Source organism: Solanum pennellii, chromosome 11, assembly GCF_001406875.1.
Source record: "Solanum pennellii chromosome 11, SPENNV200".
Taxonomy (NCBI): domain Eukaryota; kingdom Viridiplantae; phylum Streptophyta; class Magnoliopsida; order Solanales; family Solanaceae; genus Solanum; species Solanum pennellii.
The window spans coordinates 62,525,621-62,552,544 of NC_028647.1; the positions used below are offsets into that span (position 1 = coordinate 62,525,621).

The 26,924-nt window shown below is 35.5% G+C and overlaps 4 protein-coding genes across 5 annotated transcripts; 2 read left to right on the forward strand and 2 right to left on the reverse strand.

The window, feature by feature from the left end:
* Positions 1-410: 410 nt before the first annotated feature.
* Positions 411-9,771, reverse strand: LOC107003349 (pleiotropic drug resistance protein 2). The gene is made up of 20 exons (XM_015201668.2): positions 9,377-9,771; positions 8,903-9,023; positions 8,333-8,421; positions 7,893-7,977; positions 7,209-7,499; positions 7,015-7,105; positions 5,697-6,597; positions 5,448-5,608; positions 5,260-5,363; positions 5,024-5,180; positions 4,857-4,937; positions 4,151-4,299; positions 3,635-3,967; positions 3,035-3,325; positions 2,870-2,953; positions 2,368-2,501; positions 1,912-2,139; positions 1,650-1,821; positions 1,082-1,336; positions 411-982 (listed from the first exon to the last, which is right to left on the reverse strand). Exons 1-20 carry the CDS (start codon positions 9,769-9,771, stop codon positions 710-712), a joined length of 4,395 nt encoding a protein of 1,464 aa, XP_015057154.1. The 3' UTR covers positions 411-709.
* A 1,590-nt stretch (positions 9,772-11,361) lies between these two features.
* On the reverse strand, positions 11,362-16,116 carry LOC107003262 (protein BUD31 homolog 1-like). Of its 2 annotated transcripts, none has more exons than XM_015201566.2 (4): positions 15,969-16,116; positions 12,711-12,811; positions 12,424-12,611; positions 11,362-11,660 (listed from the first exon to the last, which is right to left on the reverse strand). In XM_015201566.2, the coding sequence occupies exons 2-4, from the start codon at positions 12,802-12,804 to the stop codon at positions 11,505-11,507; spliced, it is 438 nt and encodes a 145-aa protein (XP_015057052.1). In that variant the 5' UTR covers positions 12,805-12,811; positions 15,969-16,116; the 3' UTR covers positions 11,362-11,504. The 2 variants fall into 2 exon arrangements, with proteins under 2 accessions (XP_015057052.1, XP_027768568.1); XM_027912767.1 differs by having other exon boundaries at positions 12,711-12,818; positions 15,969-16,073.
* Positions 16,117-16,905: 789 nt separating this feature from the next.
* Positions 16,906-18,261, forward strand: LOC107004353. The gene is made up of 3 exons (XM_015202564.2): positions 16,906-16,983; positions 17,701-17,857; positions 17,943-18,261. The coding sequence occupies exons 2-3, from the start codon at positions 17,702-17,704 to the stop codon at positions 17,988-17,990; spliced, it is 204 nt and encodes a 67-aa protein (XP_015058050.1). The 5' UTR covers positions 16,906-16,983; position 17,701; the 3' UTR covers positions 17,991-18,261.
* A 739-nt stretch (positions 18,262-19,000) lies between these two features.
* LOC107004476 (histone deacetylase 9) lies at positions 19,001-26,914 on the forward strand. The gene is made up of 14 exons (XM_015202675.2): positions 19,001-19,167; positions 19,289-19,401; positions 19,810-19,927; positions 20,764-20,838; positions 20,910-21,129; positions 21,785-21,848; positions 23,625-23,717; positions 23,811-23,919; positions 24,068-24,117; positions 24,201-24,291; positions 25,556-25,626; positions 25,892-25,990; positions 26,422-26,488; positions 26,597-26,914. Exons 1-14 carry the CDS (start codon positions 19,131-19,133, stop codon positions 26,680-26,682), a joined length of 1,293 nt encoding a protein of 430 aa, XP_015058161.1. The 5' UTR covers positions 19,001-19,130; the 3' UTR covers positions 26,683-26,914.
* The last annotated feature ends 10 nt before the right edge of the window (positions 26,915-26,924 follow it).

The following is a 26,924-nucleotide window of genomic DNA, read 5'->3' on the forward strand; positions in this document are numbered from 1 at the left end:
TGGTAAAACTAATATTTCTAATTTCAACATTATATAATAATTTAACTTTATAATAATTGTATGAGGCAAACGTGCAACGCACGTTTCGGAAACTAGTATTATTATAAGTGAGAAGATTTCAACTTTGGATTATGATTTTACTCCTTCATTAAATTTAAATATTATCAAAATGTTAAATTATAATTATATGGTATTAATCCATTATATATCTGGATAGAATCAATTTTAAAATGGAGTTTGGTAGATGAAGTGTTTTATTATTATTAGAAAAATTATTGAAATATTAAATAATAATTATCTGTTAATAATCCATTATATTTTTAGATAGAATTAATTTACGGAATTCTAAATTGAAGTTTAGTAGATGAAGTGTTTCGAAACAACAAAAGACAATAAATTATATCCTTTAATTCTCACAAATGTTAGTGATTTCATTTCATCTGCTGGGCAGAGTTGGCTAAAATGAGAATCAACAAGCAAAAGCTCTTCTTTGTATCAAACTATAGCACTAGACAATTCTTTTGTTTGAAGGTGTAAAACATATATCTAACGTCGACAGCACAATGTAATTTCACAAGTGGAGTTTGTATATGCAGACCCTATCTCTACCTTGGGAGGTTGTTTCCGATGAACCCTTTGGCTCACAGAATAAACATATACCTTAGTACCTAAGGTGAACTTTAGTGTATTCAGATAAATTTCTCCCCTTCTACCTTTTTTGGTGGTTCAAGAACTTGATTCCATAAGCAAAAACAAAGAAAAACAGAAGAACCCAACCAACATGAGCAAATACCACAGCTACAAGAAAGTCATGATCATATCCCAAATATTCTTTCATGAACTGATTCACCTGCATTTTCACAGTTACACCAGGGATTTCAAGTTCATCGATTCTGTCTCCCACCTGAGACGCGAAAATCCCATATATTGTCCAAGCAACTGGAGAACCCCAATAGTACCATCTCCACCACACTGGAATTAACTGTACAAGTTAAAACCAAAACAAACAAACAAACACCTTGTAAGTTTTTAGCTATATCAAGAAAATGTTCAAGTTTCGGTTGCTAGTAGTTTGACTTACAGGACGAGGAACAAGGAAACCGGAGAATAAGTTCCAGAAGCTGAGGAAGAAGGACATGACGATAGCAGCGATTTGATAACCAGGAGTTAAAGCAACAACCATCATGCCATACATGGAGAAGTAGGTGAAGCACATGAATATGAAGTAGTAGAAGTAAAAGAACTTTGCTGCTGTCCATTCATATCCAATCATTGAAAACAATAGAAGAGAATAAATAAAAGTCTGTACTGCAACATATATAGTCTCTATAGCCACCTGCAAATCACATAAAACCGAAAAATCTCTTAACCAACTGCTATACTTTGAGAAACTTGAAAAATGTCAATTTTTCTTACAACATATCGCGTTTGTTGAGGATGGTAGGATGTATGAGACCTTACCTCTACCTTTTCGGACAGAGAGGCTGTTTCCGATAGATTTCTTTTTGTGAATATTAAATATGACTAATTGTCTAATCAATCGATATTAAAAGGTTTCAAAAGTGCTTATGGGGAAAATTTCTGGTTCCGCTACTAGACTAAGAGATCAGTGAAGATCAAGCATGTATTCAGGGAAGTTTATGTGATACCTGAGCAAATGCATAAGGCAATTCTGAATACATTCCAGCAGCCCTTTCGCGATAGAAAACTGTTCTTTCAACAGCCACAACAGATTGTACTGCAGAAGCATTTGTGGCTCCAAGAAACATGACAGCTGCATAAGTAGCTCCAAGTAGATTAAGCAAGTCTTGTTGTCTGTATCTGTTTCACAGGATAAGAAAAAGTCAAAAACATTTCACAGTTTGAAATTCGTCACATAATCGAGCTTATAACAAAGAAGTTCAGGATTACATTTTGTTCCCTTTATCCCAAAAGATGACACCAAACATAATCCCAATGATTACTGTCATGAAGAATCTGATTGCATTATATTGAGAATTCCTCCAGTATGACCAGTTTTGTTTCCAGAAACATGCCTTGCACTGAGTTAAGAAGGATTGGGAATATTGAGTGGGGAAGTAAAGATCCTCCGAGCGAGGTGCTGATGTGCTGAGTTCCTTGATTAGCAATTGATTTCTCCTGCAATGCAAATTGAGACTCTAGTTAATACTCCCTCCGTCTTTCCTTTTTAGTCCGTTTCAGAAAGAACGCGTTTTTTTTTTCTTTTTGACAACTCTTTACTTCTAACTTTTCACGTGGCATGTGGCATATTGGTATGCTCTATGTATCGTTCGTTTAAGACAACAAGATTATGTCAACTCATAACCATAACAATAGATTAGCTTAGCAGTATCCACAAGAACTTACTGATAAAGATCAGACTTGGCATAGACTTCAGCAAAATCGACATCAAGTTTTGCTTCCATAGAAGATGAGCTGACATCAAGCATCCATGTAGCTGGATTATCGCACTCTCTGATTTTAGGAACCCCTCGTATGGCCTGCAGAACGAAAAAAATGAAGTTTAAAATTAAATACCTTTTGATTTATGAGAGAAGAGAGTTCTGATATACAGCCTCATCATTCTTTTATTCCCAAGCCCGCTAAGGAAAGGACTGACTTAGAACAAAATTTTCGTGTGGTTGATTCCTAGGCGTAATGCTTCTACCCGTATGCTGTCTATTAGCGCTAGTAGAGTAGAATTATACCATAATGCAGAACATTTAGACATAATCTTTTCGCTTTAAACTAGAATCGAGAATAAAACATAGCATCTGAGGTTGCATTAATCGAGGATACATGACATAAGGAAGTGTTCTATTTCCAAATTTCACCTTCCAAAAAGGCAGAGAGTGGAGAGACAACTAACCTCAAAATATTCAACCATCGTTTGGGAACGAGCGCCAAGAGGTCCAGCATATATTACTTGTCCTCCTCTTTTCATCAAAAGTAGCTTAAAACAACAAATTTGGTTTTATCATGACTTATTTTACAAAATGGAATTATGCCTACACATTATAGAGTCGATAGATACCTCATCGAAAGCTTCAAAAATATCTATGCTAGGCTGGTGGATCGTGCAGACGACTGTTCTTCCTGTATCGACCGTCTTTCTGACAGTACGCATAACAATAGCTGCAGCTCTAGCATCAAGTCCTGAAGTGGGCTCATCCATAAAGATGATAGATGGATTAGCAACTAATTCGACAGCAGTGGTCAGCCTCTTTCTCTGTTCAGTAGAAAGACCGTTTATCCCCGGGAGCCCAACAAGAGCATTCCTCAATGGTTTGAGCTCTACCAATTCCATTACTTCTTCCACAAACATCTGCACTTGGAAAGAAATAAGGTTAGTGAAACCATCACACAGTTTGTATTCAAAGTGAATCCGTTTCAATTTGTTTGTTTGGTTTTGACTAAGCTCGGAGTTAAAGAAAGTAAATAAGACTTTTGAATCTTGAGGTATTAAACTAAAGATATTCGGAATGTGCCAAAGTGCCCTTTTAATCTTGTGGTCTTAAACATGTTATGTGGAAAGTTATAAAGAGTTCCCATAAAAGAAGCATTCTTTTTAAAACGGACTTTAATAGAAAGTAAGACAAACAAAATTGAAATGAGGGGAGTGCTACAATCTTGCCTTACGTGTTTCTGTCTTTACATCGGAGGGAAGACGAAGCCAGGCTGAGTAGAGGAGAGATTCATAGATTGTAACATATGGTGAATGAATGTCATTTTGTTCACAGTAACCACTGACTCGAGCAAATGTTGTCTGATTCTTTGGGTAACCTGAAATCTTTATGCTTCCTTCTATGTATCCACCTGTCTTTCTACCTGCTAAGACATCCATCAAAGTGGTCTTTCCAGCACCACTGACACCGACTAAGGCTGTAAGAATTCCCGGCCTAAAAACACCACTAACATCTCGTAAAAGTTGCAATCTATCTTCTTCAATTCCTTGAGTCTTCATTTCCTGATAAAACAAAACTTCCATGTTTAGAGAGCTATTGATAATACAATCACAACGCCTCAGTCCCAAAGAAGTTGGGGTCGGCTATATGAATCCTCACTATTCCATTTAATCTCAACTACTCACGATAAGCCTCATAACGAAGAAACAGTGAGAATCATCAATAAGATTGGAAAAAAAACTTACAGCAGGCATATCAACATAATAATTCACATGGTTGAATGCTAGTGAAAGTGGCTTAAACGGTAAGACCATCCGTTTTCTTGAATCCTTATTTGGTAAAGGAACAACACAGCTGGTCTTTACTTGAGAACATGTTGCTGCCATCTGAATACCTGTGGTAGTAATTATTACACGACGAATTAGTCTCAATCTGTGTGTTTATTCTAGCTCTACAGGTTAACCTTAAAGGATGACAAGTCATGGATACAGCAAAGAGAAATTCAAAGACTTTTGATGGCTTGTATAGAAGTCCAAACTTTAGAAGATATTAAATACTCCCTCCGTTTCAGTTTGTTTGTCTGGTTACGACTTGACACAAAGTTTAAGAAAGTAAAAGTCACTTTTGAATGTTGTGTTCTTAAATTAAAGATACGAAGAATGTACAAAATGTCTTTTAATCTTGTGGTTTTAAACATGCCACGTGGAAAGTTAAAATAAAAAAGTTGCCAAAAAAAGGAAAGCAGCATTCTTTAAACAGACTAAAAACGAAAGTAAGACAAAAGAATTGAAACGGAGTGAGTAATTCATTTACTTTATTGATTAAATCTATCTACAACAGCCCTTTTGTGTCTCTTTGATTACTTCAATCATTTCATTTCCATTACAACAAAATAACTGAAGAAGTTGCTGATTGAAAATGTACAAAAACAGAAATCTAGAAGTTACTTACCTCCAACTGTTCTTTTTTCTTGTGGCCTACTGTTGTTTTTGTCGTCGTCCTCAACACTGACAGATTTAATATCTCCGAGAGCTGAGATTGATCATACTTTGAGTTAATATACCGCGATCTCTTTACAATGGAGTTGTGAAAGTTAATGTCATAAAAAGGGAACATACGATTTAAAAACGTCAAAGCTGCAATGAAGAGGACATTGAAGAGAAGTGAGAATCCAAAAAGTGCTGCAATGCATATCCAATACCAAGTTTCTGTGGTAAATAAGCCTCTGTCATGTAGAAGAGTCTTCCCTACTGTTGGTTGGGAACCATTAGTTGGCTGTGACAAAAGAACGAAAAAGTTAGAATCCGTTATCCTTGGTATGTTCAACTGAAGGTGAACGGAAATCAGGTCTTACAGCACTCCATCGATCATCTAGAAACTCGTTTATGGCAATTGCATTCTGTCCATACATCATAGGGGACACATAGTAGCCCCAAATCATCCAATCTTGGATGTCATCTGTTTAAAACATTCTAGTATTTCAGTACTAGAAATTTAGTAAAAATGATTTGAGGCATAGAGCTAAAGCAATGAAATTGTGACCTTTCGAAACGATGAAGCCTCCAAGTATAAACACAAGAAGCAAAGTGAAGGTTCCAAGTGTGTTTGCAACTACTTGTGTTCTTCCTGCTGCTGCAATAAACCGGAACAAAGAGAGAGCCATTTGATGGACACCGACAAACGCCAATAACTGCTTGAAAAACCTGAAAGGGAACAAAGATCAGTAAACTACACACTACAGTAGTACTAAAATGAATGAAGCTTCACATGTCAAGTGAATGTGCAACTAACCTGCTGGCTGCCGGAGCAAAGCCAATGGTGTAGTATGTAAGGATGATCCATATTGATGATTCCACTAATGAAATAGGAATTTTTAGCAACCAAATTGGCAAGGCAAAAGCCCATGCTGGATAAAATAAGCTATCTCTCTGCTTGAAAAACACAGGAAGCCTAAAAACTGTCATTGCGAGCTCTTGCATCCCATTGAACATCACATTGATCAGACTGAAAAACAACGCGCCCCAGAACTTAGCGGAATCTTTTACATTGCCAGCTTTCATTTGTGTTCTTAAAAACACTGTCAAGGCAATAGTTGCCATGATAGTGATTTGAGTAGTTTTAAAGATGTACAAGAACGAACTTCGTTTCATCAGCAGCCATTCCCTTGAAAAACATGCCTTGAAGAGTTCCAAGTTGGAAATACCATATTTATTTTTCACCAATGCTGCACGATGGACACTGAACTTATCATATGGAATCGTAAGTTCTATAATAATTTGTTCACCAATCTGAAAAGAATTGAAGGACTCAGCAAACTCGGGAACAGATATATATACATATGGCCTGCTATTTCTGAACCAATATTGTTCTTGGTCTTTCTTGGAAGTAACTTCCACTAGAAAATCTGCAATTCCTTTCCTTTCTGGACATCTAAATCCCATGTATTCGAAGAATTCAAGAACGTTTTCTTTCGGACCTTGGTAAACAATTTGACCTTCTGAAAGGAGAATGACATCATCGAATAGATCAAATGTCTCGGGATCAGGCTGTAAGAGGGAGATAACCATAGTTATATCGTTAACGTGAACCATTTGCCTCATAAACTTGACAATCTGATAGGTGGTGGAACTGTCCAGCCCCTTCGATATCTCATCCATGAAAAACGCTTTCGCTGGTCCAACCAACATTTCCCCTTTCATTTCATAAAAAAAAGACAAACCATTAAGGAAAATATTATGAGAAAATGATGAGCTCGAGCATAAGAAAACGATCAAAAGAACGAAGAAAGATAGACTAAGAAATGACATAATACATAAACAGAAACTCAAACTTGGCTTTTAGCTGGCAAGTACAACCTCCCACTTTGATACTTCCCATCTAGACACCTCAACTTGGTCTCAACTGGCAACTAAACACTCCAACTCGTCTCTAGTGTGCCTCGTGGACACCACACGTAAATTTCGGAGGTGGATAGATGATCATTTTGTAAGTCGGAGAGTTCAACTGATACTGTGGATATGAGTTGAGGTGTTCAAAGTAGAATGTTTCTTTGTCAGTTGATGGCAAGTTTGAGTGTCTATTTATGTATAATTCCCTAAGAAATATATACCAGTAGTGACGCGTTTCTTTTGTCCACCCGAAATGCCTCGTCTCATATCATCTCCAACCATGATATCAGCACAAATATCTAATCCAAGAATCTGTTTGGAAATGGGACATTACTTTTAATATAACGGATTTTGGCACAAGCAAGAAAGTTGACACCTAAAAAGAAAAAAGAAAAAAAAAACAGAAGTTACAGACCTTGAGTACATAATCTGTAATTAAACTTGTCTCTAGGCCTTCCATTGCTGTGGCTTTCATAAATGCATCAATCTGAGGATCTGGCATTATACCCGCTTCTTTCTCTCGTCTCGACAACTCCACCAGTAAGTCATATCTGGTTCCAACACCCAAGCATCTTCCAGCAAAATCTAACGTTTCACGAACTGTCATCTCTCCATGATGAAGATCATGTTGGCTAATATAAGCACTTGTTCTTTGAGGAACAAATTCATGAAATTCATGCCCACAATACGTAATTTTTCCTGTCACCTGCAAAATATAACTCACGATTCAGCTACAACAACATAACCAATGTAATCCCACAAGTGGGGTATGAGGAGGGTAGAGTAGAGAGTACGTAGACCTTATCCCTAATATATAAAAGGAACAGTAACTACAACAAAATAGTGCGATAATCGAAGTACAAGAGACACTAGATAGTAGTAGAAATCAGAGGACAAAAAAAACACAGGAGAAACACTATGGCCACTAGCATGGAAGGATAAGCAAGATAACACTCTACTACCTACTGACCTTCTATCCTCATTTGTGTCCTTCGCAACCTCCTAAGTCCTATCCATGGTCATTTCCTCGATAAGTTGAAACTACATTGGCATACAAGTAAACAATTTCTACGAAAGAGAAGTATCGGCATGAACATACCCTCAGATCGTCTTCGCTCTTTCCTGCAAGTGCTTTCAACAGTGTAGTTTTTCCTGAACCAGGAGGCCCTAGGAGTAATGTCATCCTGACATCAACTCAGCATAAGTGATAAGCAACAAGCTAAAGAACAAAGCAAAATATGACTTAAAAAGATCAAATCTTTAATGATTCAATCATCTATGATTGAATCGCGTAAACTTCTGAATAGGTATCCTACATCTAAACCAAATTCCTTCTGGCTTAAGGATCTCTTTTTGTTTGCTCTAAAACAATTCGGAGATTCTCTAGAAGAATGCGTGGTTCTGCTTCTGGCAGCGACATGCTTCGTCCCACTTAAGGGAAAGAACATTAATCAACTACTAAATTAGGAATGAACTCAAATATTTTATTTTTTACTAACTTTGTAATGTAAATCAAGAAACAAAGGCAAGACAACATACCTCGATGGTCTTATAATTCCACTCACATCTTCAAGAATTTTTACGACTTTTTTCTTGGATGGAGAAAGATTAATCAATCCAAGAACAGCCTGTTCATGTCATAAGTTCAACTTAAGAACAAAGAATCATATATCTTCTATAAGATCTCCTAATTATTCCGGAGCATTTAGAAAGAATGATTTATCTATGTTGCTCAGACTCTTCAAAGATGCTGATGCATGTGTGACGGATCCTCCAAATGTAATGCATTTTTGGAGGTATCAACACGGGTATGGCAACATGTTTGGAGAATCCTTGTTTACAACTCTACTATGATTCTTTCTAATTTTACTAACAGACACGTGCGATCGAAGGACAGCCCCATACAATTCATCCCTGTTTGGGTGTTGTTCTTACTTCTCGTCGATGCTGCTCTGACCCTTCAAAAATGTCGTCAGGTGCATGTTGAACCCTCCATAACTAGCATATTTTGGAGGATCCGACACGGATGATACAACCTTCTTGGAGTACGAGTAACATAGCTTTTAGTTCGACGAATACAATTTTGTGAAAAGGAGGAAAAACAGTTACCTCCATGGTATTCAAGGTGGAATTCAGCAGTGTAGGTAATGCTCTTGTCCCAACATATGCATCTCCTTCTATACTTAAGTTCTCAAATCTCACTTCAATCTTCGGGGTCTCTATCCCTACCCTATTTCAGCGTAAAATTTTACGTCAGTATAGTATAACATGCAGCATATTCATCATACTTAAAACTCTCAAATGATCAAAAACAGAAGAGTACTTGTATGTGCATCGAGTTTAACTTTTATACACTGACAGTGTAAACGATTGTTATGATGTCACACCATTTAAAAGAATACATGTAACTATTCATAATAAGTGAAATTAGTAACTAGAAAGAGAACATGTAACATCTTCATCATACCTAAACTCTGAAATGATAAAAAAAAGAACTAAGAGTACTAATATTGTGCATCGAGTTTAACTTTTGTATACTGATAGTATAAACGATTGTTATTAGTAACGAGAACGAGAAATCACCTGTCAGTCCTATTTCTGAGTCTTCTAAGAAATTTCTCATTATCATCTTCCACAACCTTAAGTATACTCTCCATGAGTACCTTCCTATCTTGATTACCAAGATTAGTCATGTCAACTTCATGATGCACCACCCTCCCATTGCCTATCACCTCCTTCATCATCCCTTTTCTCATTCTATCGTACGTTGGCAACCGATCTATAGCAGCCCATTTTAGCTCCTTCTCCTCCTCCTCTGCCATCTCTCGCCATCGCGTACTATAGTTCTTCATGAAAAAATCATCCCTTTGCCCTCCTAGCACCTCCATAATACTTTGAGATGACCTCCAACTTGTTCCCCTACTATTACTACTTGTCAATCTTGCTAACTCATTCCCCACAAATGCACCCTCCATCATTCTCAACACTTGTTATACCACTAATAATAACACATCAAGAACAAGGAGAAGATCAAATCTTTTGAAGAGTTCCCAAAGAATGATCAAGATTTTAACCAGAGCGAAGTCAGTATTTTCACTAACATGATTCAAGATATAACGAAAAGAACTCACGAATAAGCCAAAGGGATTTAACGTCTACTAATAATTTCAGACCTTATATATATAATGTAATTTTTCGACAAAGGGAGTACAGAATGATCAAGATTTTGGAGAGTTGTTCATAAACCAATGATCAAATGAATTCTTGATCAAAGATTTTTTGGAGGATCATATAAAAAATAAAAAAAAAGCAATATTTTTAGATGTTACATACAAGATTATCAAGAAATGTTTCAATTCAAGAATGTAACTTTTTAAGTTTCTTGAGATACTATAAAACATAAAAATATCTTATATTTATAAAACTTTTTTTTTCTTCATGGTGGACTAGGCAATATCTTCTTTATTACTTCCCCCAACCCCATATAGGATAGTGGGGTGGTGAGAAATGATGAGGTTGAAGATTAACCAAAAAAGTGAACCATTTTTCTGAAAAATTCTGGTCAAATTAGGAGAAGTGAGTGTTCTTTTCCTCTTTAAAACAGTTATTTTGCCATTTGAGATATTATGTTATGTAAAACTTACAAAGTCGAGTCAAAGATTTAATGCTATCGAATACTGAGTTCTCAATTAAATATTTATTGAATGAGTTTTCACAAAGTCATTTGAATTCGTAACTAATATTCTAGATTTGATGTTGACGAATAATATGTATATTTTTAATTTTCCTAAAATTTGAGCGAAAACTATTAGCTTAAAACATGTAGGTCCTTGAGTTGACTTATAGCAAATTGAAACTCTTCATAGCTAAATGATATTTAAAAAGTAAAAAGCATTAAATTATATCAATGATATAAAAAGTTATTTACACGTTCGATATACAATAATATAATCAGTGTCATTTCATAAGTTCCGGTACATACATAATTTAAATAGGTGAGATTAAGATAAGAAAAGAGAAATTTTTTGACTAAGTGGAGATTAATCTAACTTAGTTGACTTGTGAGAGAAAGGTTATGTTCCACTTTGAGTTATTTTTCTTTTATAATCATTAAGGTAATAAAGTTGATTAGTTGGGAAAACACCCATTAAACACATCCTACATAGTGTACTTCTACTTAACTTTAAGTATTTTTTAGCAATAATCATGGTAGACCAAAGGTACAACTGTTTAGACACAGAGTACAGTATCACTTATAACTATGTATTATAAAAATGATCATATACACTTGTGTTTTATTTATAGATTTCATGTTAAACTGATCGTAGAACTAAAAGAACATCTGTTTACTTTTACTTGTCATGAATTAATTCCATTGTCTACTCGTTAAGTCGAGCACCAACAAGGATTATAGTGGAATAGATAGAATCCTTTCATCTTAATCAGAGATTTCAAATTTGAGTATTGAGTATCAAAATCCTGTTAGACAGCGACTTAAGAAGTTGGATTAGTCGGAGTCTGAATGGGAGTATGAGACACCGGATGAAAAACCAAAAAAAAAAAAAAAAAGTCTGAAAGTCAAGTAGGATAAAAGGTTAAAGACTGAATAATCCATCACTATCCTTGGTCATTACAGACAAAAGGTTTCTAATGCTTTGAAAAGCCAGTAAGAACATCTGATCTCATAACATACAGCTATTGGAAAAGCAAATTAGTCACCACTTGCACAACCTTGACATCCACAATGTACACATTCTATTACAGCAGCTTCCCTGAGGTGTTTGGGGACACGACACGCACAAGTAGTCGCAAAGTTGTGATCCCGGGGCTGTATGCAGTGCAAGCAGCAGAGACGCTCGTATCCAGGCTGCAAGTTGAATCCCACGAAACAGGAAAGAGTTAAATACAAGTGGCCAAATACAAAGGCTGGTAAGATGGGTTTTAGTGCCTGTAAATAAGCTGTAAGCCTGAAAACGTTTGTTTACCGTCTCAGCGAGAAAGTATCTGATGGGTGATAAGAAGCAAAGGGTCAAACACAGTTCAATAGAACGGTGCAGGTATTTTAAAAAGATCACACCTCCTCTTCAAGAAAAAGAAGAAGAATCATTTTCCTAGAATGCCTATGAATCTGTTTCCAGAGGCAAAACATGCTAAATCTTAGTAAGCTTCAAGTTTCTGGAATAAAATACGCCTCCTATCTTCCAAACCTTTCCATCCATTAACTAGCATCTAACTAAGACTAGAACAATGTTTAATATGGATAATATGTTGAAAGATTAGTAACTATATGAATATTTCCCTAGAAAGGATATTAAAATCTAACAGACATAGATGAAGTCAGCAGATGAGGAAGAAAAGAAAAGAACACCTTTTTTAGTTTTTCATTTTGTACTGTGCTTTTGGGCATTTGCTCTTGTTCCCTTGTCATGGGCAAATTGTCAAAAAAAAAAACTAAAAAGAAGAAGGGGTTTTGTATGCATCCCAAAGATGTAAACAGAGAAAACTGTAGCTATCACAAATTTTCACCCTCTTTATTACTTTTTCACTTTGACTTTAGATGAGCAGGAGGCAGGGCGGTTAACTAGAACAGACAGATTTTATAAGTTCCAAAGGAAGTTGCCATCAATTACCTTTTTCCACTTTGCAATCAGGTTGCGATCTGCATAACCTTGTTCCAAACAGAATTCGTACAGCTCTTTAGATATTTCATTCCTTCCATAGTAAAGGTCATATACATATCTGCTCCTCTGATGTGCAACCTTGAATATGGGCCAGAGTGCTTCACACTTTCTTTTACCATCATTAGAGTCATTGCCAGCTACCAAAACCCAAATAAAACAGAAGTTAATGGTCCGGAAATTTCAATCACAAAATAGGCAAATGGGATTGCTGAATTCCACCTAGCAGCATTACTTACCTTCTCTCATTTTAGCATCCAGTTCAGCTAAGGTAGGCTCAATCAGCTCCCAACCCTCGGGGTATTTTATACGGTTTGTCTTAACTCTAGGCATTTTTCAGCTGCAAATTAAAAAAATGAAGAGACTTATTTCATCTGTAAGACAGCATGAAGAGAAAAGTAGCAATACCCCTATAATTTATGTACCAACAACATGAAAAACATTTTTTATAAGGTAAATTAAGTTTCTTTATCGTCAATAAGCAGCACCAAGAAGGTGCTATGTCAGTACAAAATGAGTGAGGAATCATTCCCTGTAGGAGTGCAGGGAGTCTATGAATTCCACCATATTGACAGGATCATCTATTACTACAAAAGTACATATTCTGTAAGAATTTGAAAGTTCCCAGTAAGGATAAGGTTTTATCCTGAAACATCTATGCTTCCTTCCATTCTGGACTGCCCAAACATAGAAAAAAAATCATATTCCAAAGCATTGTCTGGCTCTTCTAAAACCTCTACCCCTACCCCACCCAAAGCTACTTAGTACATCCATACTTCATCCATATACTCCCAAAATCATCCCCAAGCTGCTTAATGCATCCACAATTCACCCAAACCCTATTTGTATTTTTCTTTTAACCAAGTAAGGATTTATCTTATTCACATCAATGTGTATTCCATTAAGACAGCCTCTCTCTGCGGTAAAAAGCGTCTATCGCACAGACTAATCCCTCACTTTGGCAAGTTGTTCTGTCTTAGACATTCCTCATGTAAAGCAATTTATTCAAAACAGAAACTTTAGCCAGCAGCATTTGCTTTCCAAATCATTTTCCATGGCAAATGGCCAATATCCCAGCATACTCTGCCTAAAACCATTCATAAAAAGTCTTAACTGAGAATAATTAACCATCATGCTGGCATTGGATCTGGTATTCTTGAGTAGGATCCGGTCCGGTCTGAAAATCAGACAGCTAACAGTTTCCATATTTCGATCCTCCAGATTTCTTCTATACTATAGGTTCCTCATCATCAGGCAGTTGGCCAAGGGGCAAGATAACCTCACACCTCCCTCGATCTGCAGTTATCCAGCGCCTTATCGTTTATCTCCAGCGCCTTATCGTTTATCCTAATCCTATCAAAAATGTATCTTTTACCACAGTGCAGCCTCAGTTGATTACTTCTGAAAACTCGTTATAGGTTCCTACTATATTACATACAGTACCATGACAAGCATGTCGAGCTTTGTATCTAATTGTCTATCCACATCATATTTTTCTTTTATCAACTCCTTCCATAGCTCTTTCTTTTCTGCAGAACTACCACAGCCATTTGGTAAAAAAGGCTCATATTATGAAGCCTTAGGTTCTTCACTACTAATTCTCCACTAGTTTTTGCTTTAATCAACTGTCAGTGTGGACGACTGGATTAAGCCAAAAAATCTTTTGTTTTGTTCGAACAGTCTCAACGTCCTTGGTGGATCAAATATACCTTCTTTCTTTCACAGCATCTCTTTACATCTCAAGCAGTCCAGTTGTTTCTCAACTTCGGTAAGAATTTGAACAGCCGGAATATCTAATACACTATTTATCAATGTCACTTCCTTCAAAGAAAGATATTACTTCTTTCAAGGTCCTAGTTCCACACCATTTGATAACATCCGGCCAATCTGGCTGGACATATTCAAATGTAGTCCCCAATATGTGTACTTGCCAGCTCATCTACTAAATTTCTAGCATTCACCAAAAATATGCTACTCTTGGTCAAGTTAATGTGATACCCAGCAATAGCAACAGCAGCTGGGAGCATTATTATCTTAAATATTCGACTACCACTACTTCAGCACCACACAAAGTGTGTGTATCATCTGCTAACAAGCAGGGCAATACTTCCACTATGCTTCTATTTACTTACCAATCCAAAACCTTTTATACACTCATATTTCACGGTCCTTGTTAACACCAAGATGAGAGACCCCATCACCAATAGAAATAGAACAGGCATTTTGGCTTATCATCTGCTAACAAGCAGGGTAGTATTATATCCTCTTAACTAAAGGCTAATTAGTCTGAGATCTTTCAATTCAACTGTCCATGTTCTTTGCTATTACAGCAATGAAGGCGGCACAAACTTTCCCCAAATGTTCCCTTCAAAAAATTTCCAACACTACCCGGCATCTCTAAATAATGACGAAGGGCCTTATCATGAACATTGCTTATTATAACTGCCTTCACTTTCTCTACCAAAAATAGATTCTTTCTTTCTCTAAGGAATTTTGTAACATTATTTATACTTTGGTGTAAAGAATATCAGATCATCATCCTATCAATCTAGTTCCAAATGCTCCATTTTCCTACAATAGTCTCTCATAGAATTCTAAAGATCACTCTTAAATCTCTTTTTAATCTTCCACAGTTTCCTCAATAATCTCCTATTTGTCTATATTTCTATACCTACTATGAGCATTGACCATTTCATGAAAAAACCATAAGATGCAAACAGGGCTAAAAAACGAATTTTTCAGTTCTATAAAAACACTGGATTTTTTCCAGAATTGCAACAACTATAGGGGTGTCAAGTTGTTAAGCCACATTACGAAGGTTTGGGAGAGGTGATGGAAATGAGGGTGAAGAGGAACATGTTTATTTCCGAGAGCCAGTTCGATTTCATGCCAGGACGTTCAATTACAAAAGCCATAACATTATTCTCCCCAGACCCCACTTGTGAGATTACAATTACACTGGGTTGGTATGACGTTATTGTTGTAATTAAAACAGTTGAATCCCCTAGACATAGGTAATTTTATTGAGGTGACAAGCCCAACGAGGTCAAAAATCGCTACCACTTTTGAATCCTTTTGTATAAATTCCTACTTCCACCACTATCTATGTTCAATCAAGTTTTGTTCCACTACCATCACCTGAGAAATTCTAACAACAATACAACATATTCATTGTAGTACCACAAATTAAGTAGAGTCTAACGAGATCGAAGAGTGTACACAAACCTTGAGGATAAGATATTATAAACAAACAACATATTCAATATAGTCTCACGAGTGGAGTCCGTGAAGGGCAAAATATACGCAAACCTTACTCCTATATTTACGAGTTAGAGAGGTTGTTTCCTATAAACACCCCGTTCAATGAAGCATATTTACAAGGATCGTCATCGAAATTGTCATTGCACAAAAATCCATAAAAAGAATTATAATAGAGTAACCGAAACAATTTTTGTGCACATAGAAGTTGTTCGAAAGTAGAGAAGGTGTTTAATTACCTTCGGCTATGGACGGAAGTATCTCCGATCGCCGGCTCCGGCAAGCTACTGCTACAACTACGGGAAGTATGCTTCTCCGTTTTCTGTGTTCGGCGACGAAAGAGAAAATATAGGAACAAATTACATAGATATCCCCTTAAATTATCATAATTGTAGAATACTCCCTATTCTTTATTATAACAGACAATTGAGTACCTATTCTTTTTTCTTTTCCTTTTGGGATCCCAAAAGAAAAAAAAAGTTACCAACTAATTTAAAATTATAGGGTAAAGTGTAAACTTGAGAAATGAAAAAAAAAAGTAATGAATTCAACGATAATATACTTAATATAATTTTATAAGTGAGATTTAAAAAAAGTAGAGTATTCGTAAATCTTATGCCAATTTTTATGAATTAATGATGTTGTTTTCAATATTTGTTAAAACTGCTCATTTATTATTAGTATTGATAACCTAAAGTTTAATTCTCATTCTCGATGATCAAACTATTTCAATTTCTAAATGTCAATCTAAAAAACTCATGAGTTTGTTTATAAAAACTTATAAACACCAGCATTTTTAACATCTAGTGTCATCTTAAAAAAATGTAATGTAATGAATAAGTATGCTCTTTTTCTTAATTAAAGATGTCGATTTTGGAGTCCTGAATATGAAATAAGAAATTGATAGAGAGTGTTTCCTCTCGTGGACGCTACACCAAATTTTTAACAAAAAAACCCTTTCTTCGAATGAGTCTTACACAACACAATATAAATTAATCAAGTTTAAAATTTGAAAATTTATGTTATACTTAATATAAATTATAATTTAACTCAAGAATTAATCTATTTTATATTTATTTAAATAGAAAAATTAGTTAGTTCCAAAATTATTTTAGTCCCATGATGTCGAATTGAGTGGCAATAAAATAGGAAGTAACAATCTTGTAGCCTTGACTCAACAAATTCATTTGCCTTTGTGTCTACTATTCTTTCTTAACTCGTTGCTTTTCGTCGAAGATCTCTCTAACTTTCCAAGTAAGTTCATTTCTCTATGTGAATTTGATTTTTTCATCGACCTTTTTTTGTTCTTTAATTCAATTTTTTGTTATTTACATGATTGATTAGACCTTGTTTACATTATTTTGTATGTGTGGCTTTGTTTTGATTGATGGGTATGTTTGATTTGATCTATTTGATTGATATGACAGATGGGATCTTGTGGGGGGTTTTTCGTTTTGGATTTCATGTTTACCATGATTGCGTTCAGTTTTTTCGTATCTCAATTAATTCTAGGGGTAGCCGCTACCTGTTATAGCTGCTACGTGTAGTGGCCGATCCATGATTTTTTAATGAGGGGTTTGAAAAATAAAAATGTAAAAAGCAATGTAGTACTTGATGTTTGGGTGCATTTTGAATATCTTAGATTGTTGAGCTAATTTTTAGTGTGTTGTTTTAGGGGATTCACAATTTTTATATGTACTTGAATATAGAAAATCTATCATGTATACACAAAGTAATTTTTTGACGAGGGGGTTTGGGTGAATACCATCTAGTTCCGCCCTTGACTACCTTGCACAAGTAGAGGTAGGTGATTTTGTCAATCTAGACTTGAACAGATAGGAAGAAATTGCTTGAGAAATATCAAATGTATGTCTCTGAAGTGGTAAATAAGACAAGAAAATCACACAGATTACACTTCTAACAAAGCGAAAAGGATGCATGCTAAATAAGACAAGTTTATGAAATATGCAGGATGTCAGAAACACCCTTCTATCCCCGAGAAAAGCTTGCTGCGAAGCAAAAGTATTTCCAGAGTGTTCACAAGTATACACACCTGAAAGGTCCCGTTGACAAGATTACCTCAGTGGCCATTCCACTTGCTTTGGCAACTACAGCTACCTTCATGATTGTGAGTTTCTATCATATTAAATCGTTCGAGTCATTCCTTTGTTTCACAGAATCAGCTGTAAATCCGTTCTTGCATGATGTTTCAGGTCAGGGGGATCTACAATATGTCTCATGGCATTGGCAAGAAGCAGTAAAATGGTGACTTCTCCGCGATCATTCCGAGGAGATTCAAGCACAAAAGAGATTTTTTGAGTTATTCACATTGAAAGTTTTGATGTTCTGAAGCTAATAATTGGTTAGATGCAGCAGACAATGCAGCCTGCACATTGAAAAGTTTGATGTTCTAAAGCTAATAATCAAATTTTTTTGTGCATCTGTAACTGCCACAGTTGAGACATTACTCTATTTTTTGATGAAAATGTTACTGTTTAATAATTAAAACAGAGTGGAACTATGTACCCCTTATTGTCAAAACTTGTGTGAGGGTCTACTATTTTCGATAAACGGTCGACTCAAGTGAAGCATACAAGAAAATAAGTATGGGAAGGAAATACAATAGTATAGGTGACATGTTAAAATAAAGGAGAAAGATAACAATAACAACAAATAATATAACAATAAAATAAAAAACAAAAGTGGAGAATAAGATAGTAGAAGAGTAATAATAGCAATATTGATATCGAAAATTGGACGATACTTAATTAAAGGTCATGTTCTTATAAGTTGTATGTATGTCATCTCCTATCTATTATCGCTCTCATGTATTTGTTCGGCCTACTTCTATCTTTTCTCATATCCATCATAACCATCTCGATAAACAAAAAAACATGTATTTCAAAATAATTCTAAGTATTTGATTACCCATGTATTGATCAAACAATAATTTTTTTTTGTTCGCTTTACTAAAACTATAAATCCTCATTTGTCCACTCAAGCGTCTAAAAAATATCACTTTCTTTTTTCCCTTTTAACATTTATTATAATTCTAAATTATTTTCCAACTACTGGATGTAATATGCAATTCTTTTATTGGTCAAATATATAATCAATTTATTAATTGAGGTAATAATCAAAAACACATTTATTAATTTTTTACGAAAAAAGACTAATAGTAAAAGAATAAAATTTGAAAAAAAGAAAAAAAAATTGAGGGTATTTTTGACCATTAAATCCTCCTTTTTCTTTTTTTCGGAATTACAAAGATTATTTTACGTATAAGTCCATTGTTCATTTCACAGCAAATCGCCGACGGCAAGCCGGTAAAGCTCTCCCGCCGGCGAAGTTCCTGAAAACTGCTCCGGTAGTTTCCTCTCTGTATAGCTGTTCCATCTACAATGAGGTCCAAGGACAAAATCTCCTACTTCTACGACGGTAAGAGTTTTCTCTTTTTCTCCTTTTTTCACTTCACACCGGAGAAATTACAAACCCTAGGTGTTGTTCATTCTGTATGCCTGTGTTTATTTTGTTTATGTAAGCTGAAATTTTGTTGCAGGTGATGTAGGAAGCGTATACTTTGGACCGAATCATCCAATGAAGCCGCACAGGTTGTGTATGACTCATCATCTGGTTCTAGCTTATGGTCTTCACAGCAAGATGGAAGTTTATGTTTGTTACTCTATCCGTTTCTCTTTTGTGAATGTGAAGTTTTTCCGTTTTTTAAGAGTTAATGGTAAAAAACACATTTTTTTAGTTTCATACATGAGTTATGAGGTACGGCCTAATAGTATCCTGTTTTTTCAAGTTTCATACTTGAATTATGAGGTATGTGAGGTTCCTACGAGAATTATCGCCAACTATTTATCTAAACACAATCAGCTATCAGCTGTCCCTTCGTGCCTGAAATATCACCATCATTCAGGTGTGTTTTGGGAACAATTAATAGTTGAGGTATTACTGGTAAATAGTTGGTGATAGTTCAGATATGAAACTTGAATTCAAGTGTGTTTTTGACCCTTCAATCTTTTTCTTTTACTTTACTATTTTTGGTTTACCTTTTTTGATTGAACTGTGTAGAGGCCTCACAAAGCATATCCAGTGGAGCTAGCGCAGTTTCATTCTGCTGATTATGTAGAGTTCTTGAACAGAATAACCCCAGATACTCAGAACTTGTTCCCTAGTGAAATGGCAAGATGTAAGTGTTGAACATTGTCTTATTTTTATCTCTTTTGCTTTGAAATATCATCTTTGAGCTGCATACTTATTGATATGAATCTAGCTTGTTCTAGTACTTGTCGTCTTCGACAAAACAAGGATGCCACCACCACCAACAGCTACACCTAAATCCGAAGCTAGTTAAATCCTCAGTATACATGTTAATATACTTAGACTTGTCTCAATGAATATTGAAAAATTAGGTTTTTTAGCACAAAACTAGAGAATTTACGAACATGACTAGTTCACCATATGAATGTTTTCATGTGCTCTATTTAACTGTCTTAATGGATTTCTAGAGATTGAAAAGGAAGCCGGGGGGGGGGGATGCGGAGCATATAGAACAACAATTACCTCCAGCCCAACTACTTCTTTTATTGGTAAATAAGTTTCATTGCTTGCAGCACTAAGAGAGTGCTAAATATTACAACAACGTACGAAAGTAATCCCTTCTACTAATTCTGGTACCTAATGATTACGTCAGTTTGCCAACTTCACATATGTATTCTGAGTTACACCAAGTCGCCATCAAAAATGTATATTTTGATTTCATCCTAATTATTGTCAGCTTTTCCTTTGTACTGTCTCTAGTTTCTCACCTTCCTTTTTTTTGTATATGTCTTGGTTGTTTGGTCTTTCTCCGACTTTTTTTGTATGATGAATAGGTGTAGTTAACAACTCACTATAAGATCAAAATGGAAACTAATTTCGATATCATATATTTTCTAAAGAGTATGCTTTTTGGCATCACGTCTTTTTAGATGATTTGTTTGGATAATGTGATGTTGAACTATTGCTTATCTGTTTACTTATCAGATAATCTTGGAGAAGATTGCCCTGTATTTGACAACTTATTCGAGTTTTGTCAAATATATGCTGGTGGAACAATAGGTAAAATCGGCCTTTAAACATGCTATTACTGTTGAGTCTCAAATCACTTGCTAACAAAGATTTAGTGGCAGATGCTGCACGTAGATTGAATAATAAGCTATGTGATATTGCAATAAATTGGGCTGGTGGCTTGCATCATGCCAAGAAGTGTGCGGCTTCAGGATTTTGCTATATCAATGACCTAGTTCTGGGGATATTGGAGCTTCTGAAGTATCATCCGCGGGTGCTCTATATTGATATTGATGTGCATCATGGTGATGGTGTAGAAGAGGCCTTTTATTTCACTGACAGGTGGAATTATTTTCTGTAGTTTTTCTCCAATTTTTCCTTTTTCCTTCTCTGTTTTTTCTTTCTCTAATGTTAAACCTAAGGATAAATTTTAAATCAATATGAAGGCTTAAAGTAGTAGCTAGTGAGTCTAGAGTGAGACTCCGAGAACCTGAATGATGATCAACTTTGCCAGTAAGAAATCTGTAGTGAAATTCTTTATACTACTGTAGATGTGACCTCTCAGAAGCATCTTCGTCTTACCCTCGTATTATCTGTGTCATGCATAGGAATAAATTAAAGTGTCACATGTTCACTTGATTATTAAATTGCTTGTTTATTCAGTAGCTGTGACAATGAAGCTTCCACCTTGGCACCAGTTGAATACTTCAACTTTTCAAAAAAAATTGGCTTCTAACCAGTTGATTTGTTTGCGTACTGCACTGTTGGAACATTTTTGTCTGGTATGATTTTTGCTGCTACTATGTTCTATAGCTTTGACATTTTTGTCAAAATGCTATAAGCCTTATATAAACCTTTTTGGTGTAGAAAGTGCACTTCTCCTCGTGATGTGTTTTGGCTAAGGAGTGGGATAAATATTTACCAAAATTTGTGCAGTCCAAAATACTATAAGACAGTTGCTGGAATTTTAAGTTTCTAATATTAGATCTCTTTGCAGGGTAATGACCGTTAGTTTCCACAAGTATGGGGATAAGTTCTTTCCTGGAACTGGTGATATGAAGGTACTTCTATATTCACAGTTCATTCTTCTTTTTGTTCTCTAGATTTTTCTTTTTACGTCGAAAACCTAACATGAGCTAATCTCTTACGGGCTCACTTGAATATCATTGACTTCTATGTGCTATTTATTTTTGTGACTGTACCTTATTCTACGATCCTCTTGGATATATAGAGATTAAGACCTAAGAAGCTTATTTATTCAAAATATAGAGGCGTGGCTACACTCCCTCCATACCTAACACATGTTGGGGAGGTATTAGGTAGATAGTGGGTTGGTTGAGCGTGCACATTGGTTCCTACATCTTTGTTATAAAAAAAAGAATCTTCCATCCCGAAAGAGATTAACGAGTTTAGAGATTAATACTTAGGGGAAGAATCTTTGAAATGTCAAAACTTGAAATGGCTAAAAGGATGTTATATCAAGCCCTTGGGGGTGGCTCTTAGTCAGAGAGTTGGAGTAACAATCTTAAGGACAATGTTATATCAAGCCCTTGGGGGTGGCTCTTAGTCAGAGAGTTGGAGTAACAATCTTAAGGACAAAGGTTTGAATCCCAACAATGGTGACAATAAATGATTTATTTCCATCTGTCGAAGTATTGATAGTTGTATTGGTGGAAGTTATCATACATTCAATAGATGTCAAAGTGCATCAGACATCAATGTTGTAAAGTAAAATGTGATATCAAAATTTTAAAAATATATAACATGGTTAGTGCGTAAATTTGGATATCTTGTGTTTTCCTTCAAGCATAAAGGTGAAGTAATTTGTCGCCAAAGAAGTAAAGTGGCAAACGGAGTAGTTGCTCTAAAATATAGGGAAAAGGCTCATAAATACCCAACCTATGAGCAAAGGCTCATAAATACCCCTCTTCCACCTTTGGGTCTAAAAATATCCTCAAGGTTTATATGTGGACTCAATATCCCTCAACCTAACAGAAATATTCAGGTCAACTTTAACTCTTTAAAAAGCCACATGTCATGTCTAATTGGGGCCACATTTTGATTCACAATAATTAAAACCCACCCAATTTCTAACCCGTTTTAACCCTTATATTTCACCCACAAAATATAAGGTAGCTTGTCATTAGAAACTAATATCAAGGCAAAGAGTTTGAAAAAGGTATTCAAATTTCAGAGAACTCAGCCATTTAGGAAATGAGTCAAAAATTATGAGAATAATTGAAAAGGAAATTAGGTCATGTGTGTGTGTGATTGAACATTGTTGGTTGTCCTCTTGGATGTAAAGTAATTATTGATATCTTTACTACTGATCTTCTTTTTTTTTGAGAAAGGGGTAAGTAATATCTTTAGTACTAATCCAAGGTTTGAAAGCACAGAAACATTGATACTTCTCAAAAATCAAGACATGCAGCTTTGTGTAACCTTGTATGCAAGATCTTTTTCCTCCTCATTAAGGAGTCGTTTTGTTTAGAAGCAAGTTATGTATGGATTAGCAATGCATGGATTGTAGCGTAAGGTAATACATGAATTGGTGATACAAAGGATTGTAATGTAGGCATTAGTATTGATAGTTATATAAAGGATGGTATTGCAGGATTTATAATACAAAGATTGCCTCTCAATTATTGGCTTTTTAATTGCTACTCCCAGCGTAGGGCAAAATTGAAGTACATTTGTACCGCAAGAGCATCTGAATTTCATTTTTGCTCTTGATAGTGTAAATTCATCCGTTCTGATGGAACTCCTGCCCCTTGCATATAGGGAAGGCCCCTCTTATGAACACCTCTAGATTTGCTTACCGTTGTTTTATTCTGAAGGATACAGGGGAAAGAGATGGAAGATTCTATTCCATAAATGTGCCTCTCAAGGATGGAATAGATGATGGCAGTTTCACTAGACTCTTCAAAACAGTAAGTTTGTAAAGAAAGTTTTTCTATCATATTAGTTTTACTATGTTCTAATTTAGTTTTGTAGCATCTTACTTGCAACATGTCATTTCATAGATTATTTCAAAGGTTGTTGAAACATATTTACCTGGCGCAATAGTTCTGCAATGTGGGGCAGATTCGCTTGCTGGAGACCGTCTGGGCTGCTTCAACCTCTCTATTGATGGTGCTATTCTACTTGTATTTGGTTTCTTATTCTAAACACTTCCAGGATTGTGTTCAATCTCTAATATTCAGCTCTTGGTGAGATTGAATGCATTGGTTTGCCTTCTGGTGATTTTTAATCTATCTCTATCAATGAATGATTCTTATAGGACATGCTGAATGTGTAAGGTTTGTGAAGAAATTTAATTTGCCACTGCTGGTAGGTGTTTCTCAATTCAAATTCCATTTTTTGGTTCATAACAAGTTACCTGCATCTGTTTGACTGCATGGGACCTTTTACAGGTAACTGGAGGTGGGGGATACACAAAAGAGAATGTCGCCCGTTGTTGGGCTCTGGAAACTGGAGTTCTTTTAGACACAGAACTTCCTAATGGTATGATGAGCAGGCTTTTATTTTTGTGCAATGTTTTCACACTGCCTCATATTCTTGTTTCTGTAATGCCTCGAGACTGTCAGTGGCTTAGTCAGGATCCAAATGCATAAGGGAATTCCTGTTTATCTACTTCTAGCCATGTGGGGAGGAAAGAAACGTCTACTCAGCTACAAAATTTATTTTGTACACGGCGAGGGGTTCCGTTTTTCTCTTAATGGGAGTTTTGGGTGTTGCTTTATATGGTTCTAACGAAGATGATCCCTTAACTGGTTATGCAGAACAGGATGGCACTGATATCTTTGTTTAAGTTTTGGTTATTATTGTTCCAGTTGCTTTATGTTCAATATTAGGTATAGTTCTTTTGGTCAGGTACAAGATTTATGTTTAGGTATAAGTATGCAATTTAGAGAATGCCGAGAACTTCTCTTTTAAACCTGAGAACTCTTATTTGCCTTAAAAGACAAATTACTAATAAGCAGAGTAGTATTAGAATAGTTTGGATTCGGACAGAACATTCACAGCTTAAATTGGCTGTGAGCACAGGAATTGACTTGCTGACAGAGTGCAGAGAAGAATTTTTATTTCCAGGTTGAGTAGATGGTGGACTGATGTTCACTGTAGCGAATTTGATGTTGAAGGTTAATTTGGTGAATTATATTGTGAAACTCCATCTCCTTATTTTGGATGCTAGTCATATAGCTGAGCTCAACCGTTTTTGAGGGATAGGTCATTGGGATATTAATTGATTGAACATAATCTAAGTATAGATCGGTTGCTTGATGTATTTGAGTTTTTGGTATCTGGCCCAGTTGCCTTAGTGCGACAGTTTTGTATATTTACATTTCCCTCTTCCATTTTGTAGTATGTAACTGCTCTTGTTTTGATGTTGGTGTAAGATATTCTAAGCGGGTAACTAGATAGAAAATGTGTTAGTTTCAACCGCTCACGTTAATATTAGGTGATTTTGGTCAAAGGCATGGCTAGATAATAACTTTGCAAGGTTTATATGGAAGGTTTATATGGAAGCTGAAGTTCTTGGAATTCGACTCCTTCCTTTGAACTTCTTGAGCTGTTTCAACAATTGATTTTAACTTAGAAAAAAAGATCAGCTATAATGTTGTTATCTGAAATTTGCTTCATGGTTCTTATTTTCTAGTAAGAAATTCAAGTTATCTGCTTGTATGATGTTATTTAAATGAGCTTAATGGTTTAATTTTTTTAGAAATAATTTTATTTCACACAATGAGTTTATAATTAATTGCAGAAATACCAGACAATGATTACATCAAATATTTTGCCCCTGATTATTCGCTGAAGCTTCCTGGTGGACACATAGTAAGTTGAATCGTTTTGTTGCTTTTCTTTACTTACCTGCATGTCATCAAAATTCTGTTGAAATTTATAATGTAACATCATCTTAGTCACTCAAGGTGTGGAGGCCTTCTCCTCAAAATTCTGTTGATATTTATAATGTAACATCCATAAGATGACCGATTGCTTGATCCAGTGATGTCATGTTCCAATAAGCATTTTCAAATAAAAATGACAACAAATTGGCATGGTGATCTTGCTCTAATCACCTGTTTCATTGATTGAACAGGAGAACCTGAATAGCAAATCATACATTGGCACCATAAAAATGCAAGTGATGGAAAATCTCCGTTGCCTCCAGCATGCTCCGAGCGTACAGATGCAAGAGGTAAGTCAAGTGCATCTTTTGGAGTTTTTTGTTGCCAAGTAATCAAGAACACACATACAAACTATATGGACATAATTGCATGCTATTGTTTTATGTTTATATGTACTCGGATTGCTTAAGAACTGCACTTGTGATGCGCTTTGTCCCTTTTAAGTGATTGCTTCTTTGACGCTTTATGTTGATTTTGAAAATACACTAAGTATGTAAAATGCAGTTTCAGCTTTCTACACTTGCTACAATCATTCAGTACATTCACCATTGTGAGAATGCTTCTCCAATGCATAAAAGAGCAACCTGCATTTTCAATGTGCCGTAACTGTCATTAGAAGTGCATTTAACGCCTCTAGGCATGATTGTGATTGCTGCCTGAAGGTAAGGTATCTGGGGAAGATAGTGATTTGGGAGTCTGAAAGAGTTTCATATTTTTGTAGGTACCACCTGACTTTTATATTCCTGATTTTGATGAAGATGAACAAAATCCAGATGAGCGTGTTAATCGTAAGTAGAAATCTGAATATAATAAGCACACAACATGCTTAAATGTGGAACTACAATGATCTAACTCTGATTTTACCTTCTTTCTGTTACCCTGTCTTGAATTCACAGAACATACCCAAGATAAGCATATCCAACGTGACGATGAGTATTATGAAGGCGACCATGACAATGATAACCACACTGATGATGCCTAAATGCTATAGTTAATGTAGTTAGTTTTTGTGTAAATGTATATAGAAAATGCAATGTACAACTAGTTTATTGCATTTAAATTCACCCTGAGATAAAATACATTGGCTGTGATGGGAATCGTCAATGGAGGCATATGTTTTTATCTCCATTATAAACGCTGTCTTGAGCTTAGGTAAACTATGTTATGTGGTGGCAAGTTGTGATCTGTGAATATAAACTACTTTTATAGCTTCATGGTATGCGG

Coding starts and splice junctions, on each gene's coding strand:
- LOC107004353 (XM_015202564.2), top strand. CDS start 17,702: ATGTCAGAAACACCCTTCTATCCCCGAGAAAAGCTTGCTGCGAAGCAA. Junction 17,858..17,942: donor CTACAGCTACCTTCATGATT/GTGAGTTTCTAT, acceptor ATGATGTTTCAG/GTCAGGGGGATCTACAATAT.
- LOC107003262 (XM_015201566.2), bottom strand. CDS start 12,804: ATGCCTAGAGTTAAGACAAACCGTATAAAATACCCCGAGGGTTGGGAG. Junction 12,612..12,710: donor GGATGCTAAAATGAGAGAAG/GTAAGTAATGCT, acceptor GGGTTTTGGTAG/CTGGCAATGACTCTAATGAT. Junction 11,661..12,423: donor TGATTGCAAAGTGGAAAAAG/GTAATTGATGGC, acceptor TTCAACTTGCAG/CCTGGATACGAGCGTCTCTG.
- LOC107004476 (XM_015202675.2), top strand. CDS start 19,131: ATGAGGTCCAAGGACAAAATCTCCTACTTCTACGACG. Junction 24,118..24,200: donor AATTTAATTTGCCACTGCTG/GTAGGTGTTTCT, acceptor GACCTTTTACAG/GTAACTGGAGGTGGGGGATA. Junction 25,627..25,891: donor AGCTTCCTGGTGGACACATA/GTAAGTTGAATC, acceptor TTGATTGAACAG/GAGAACCTGAATAGCAAATC.
- LOC107003349 (XM_015201668.2), bottom strand. CDS start 9,771: ATGATGGAGGGTGCATTTGTGGGGAATGAGTTAGCAAGATTGACAAGT. Junction 6,598..7,014: donor AAAGAAACGCGTCACTACTG/GTATATATTTCT, acceptor ATGAAATGAAAG/GGGAAATGTTGGTTGGACCA. Junction 5,364..5,447: donor AGGCTTCATCGTTTCGAAAG/GTCACAATTTCA, acceptor TGTTTTAAACAG/ATGACATCCAAGATTGGATG.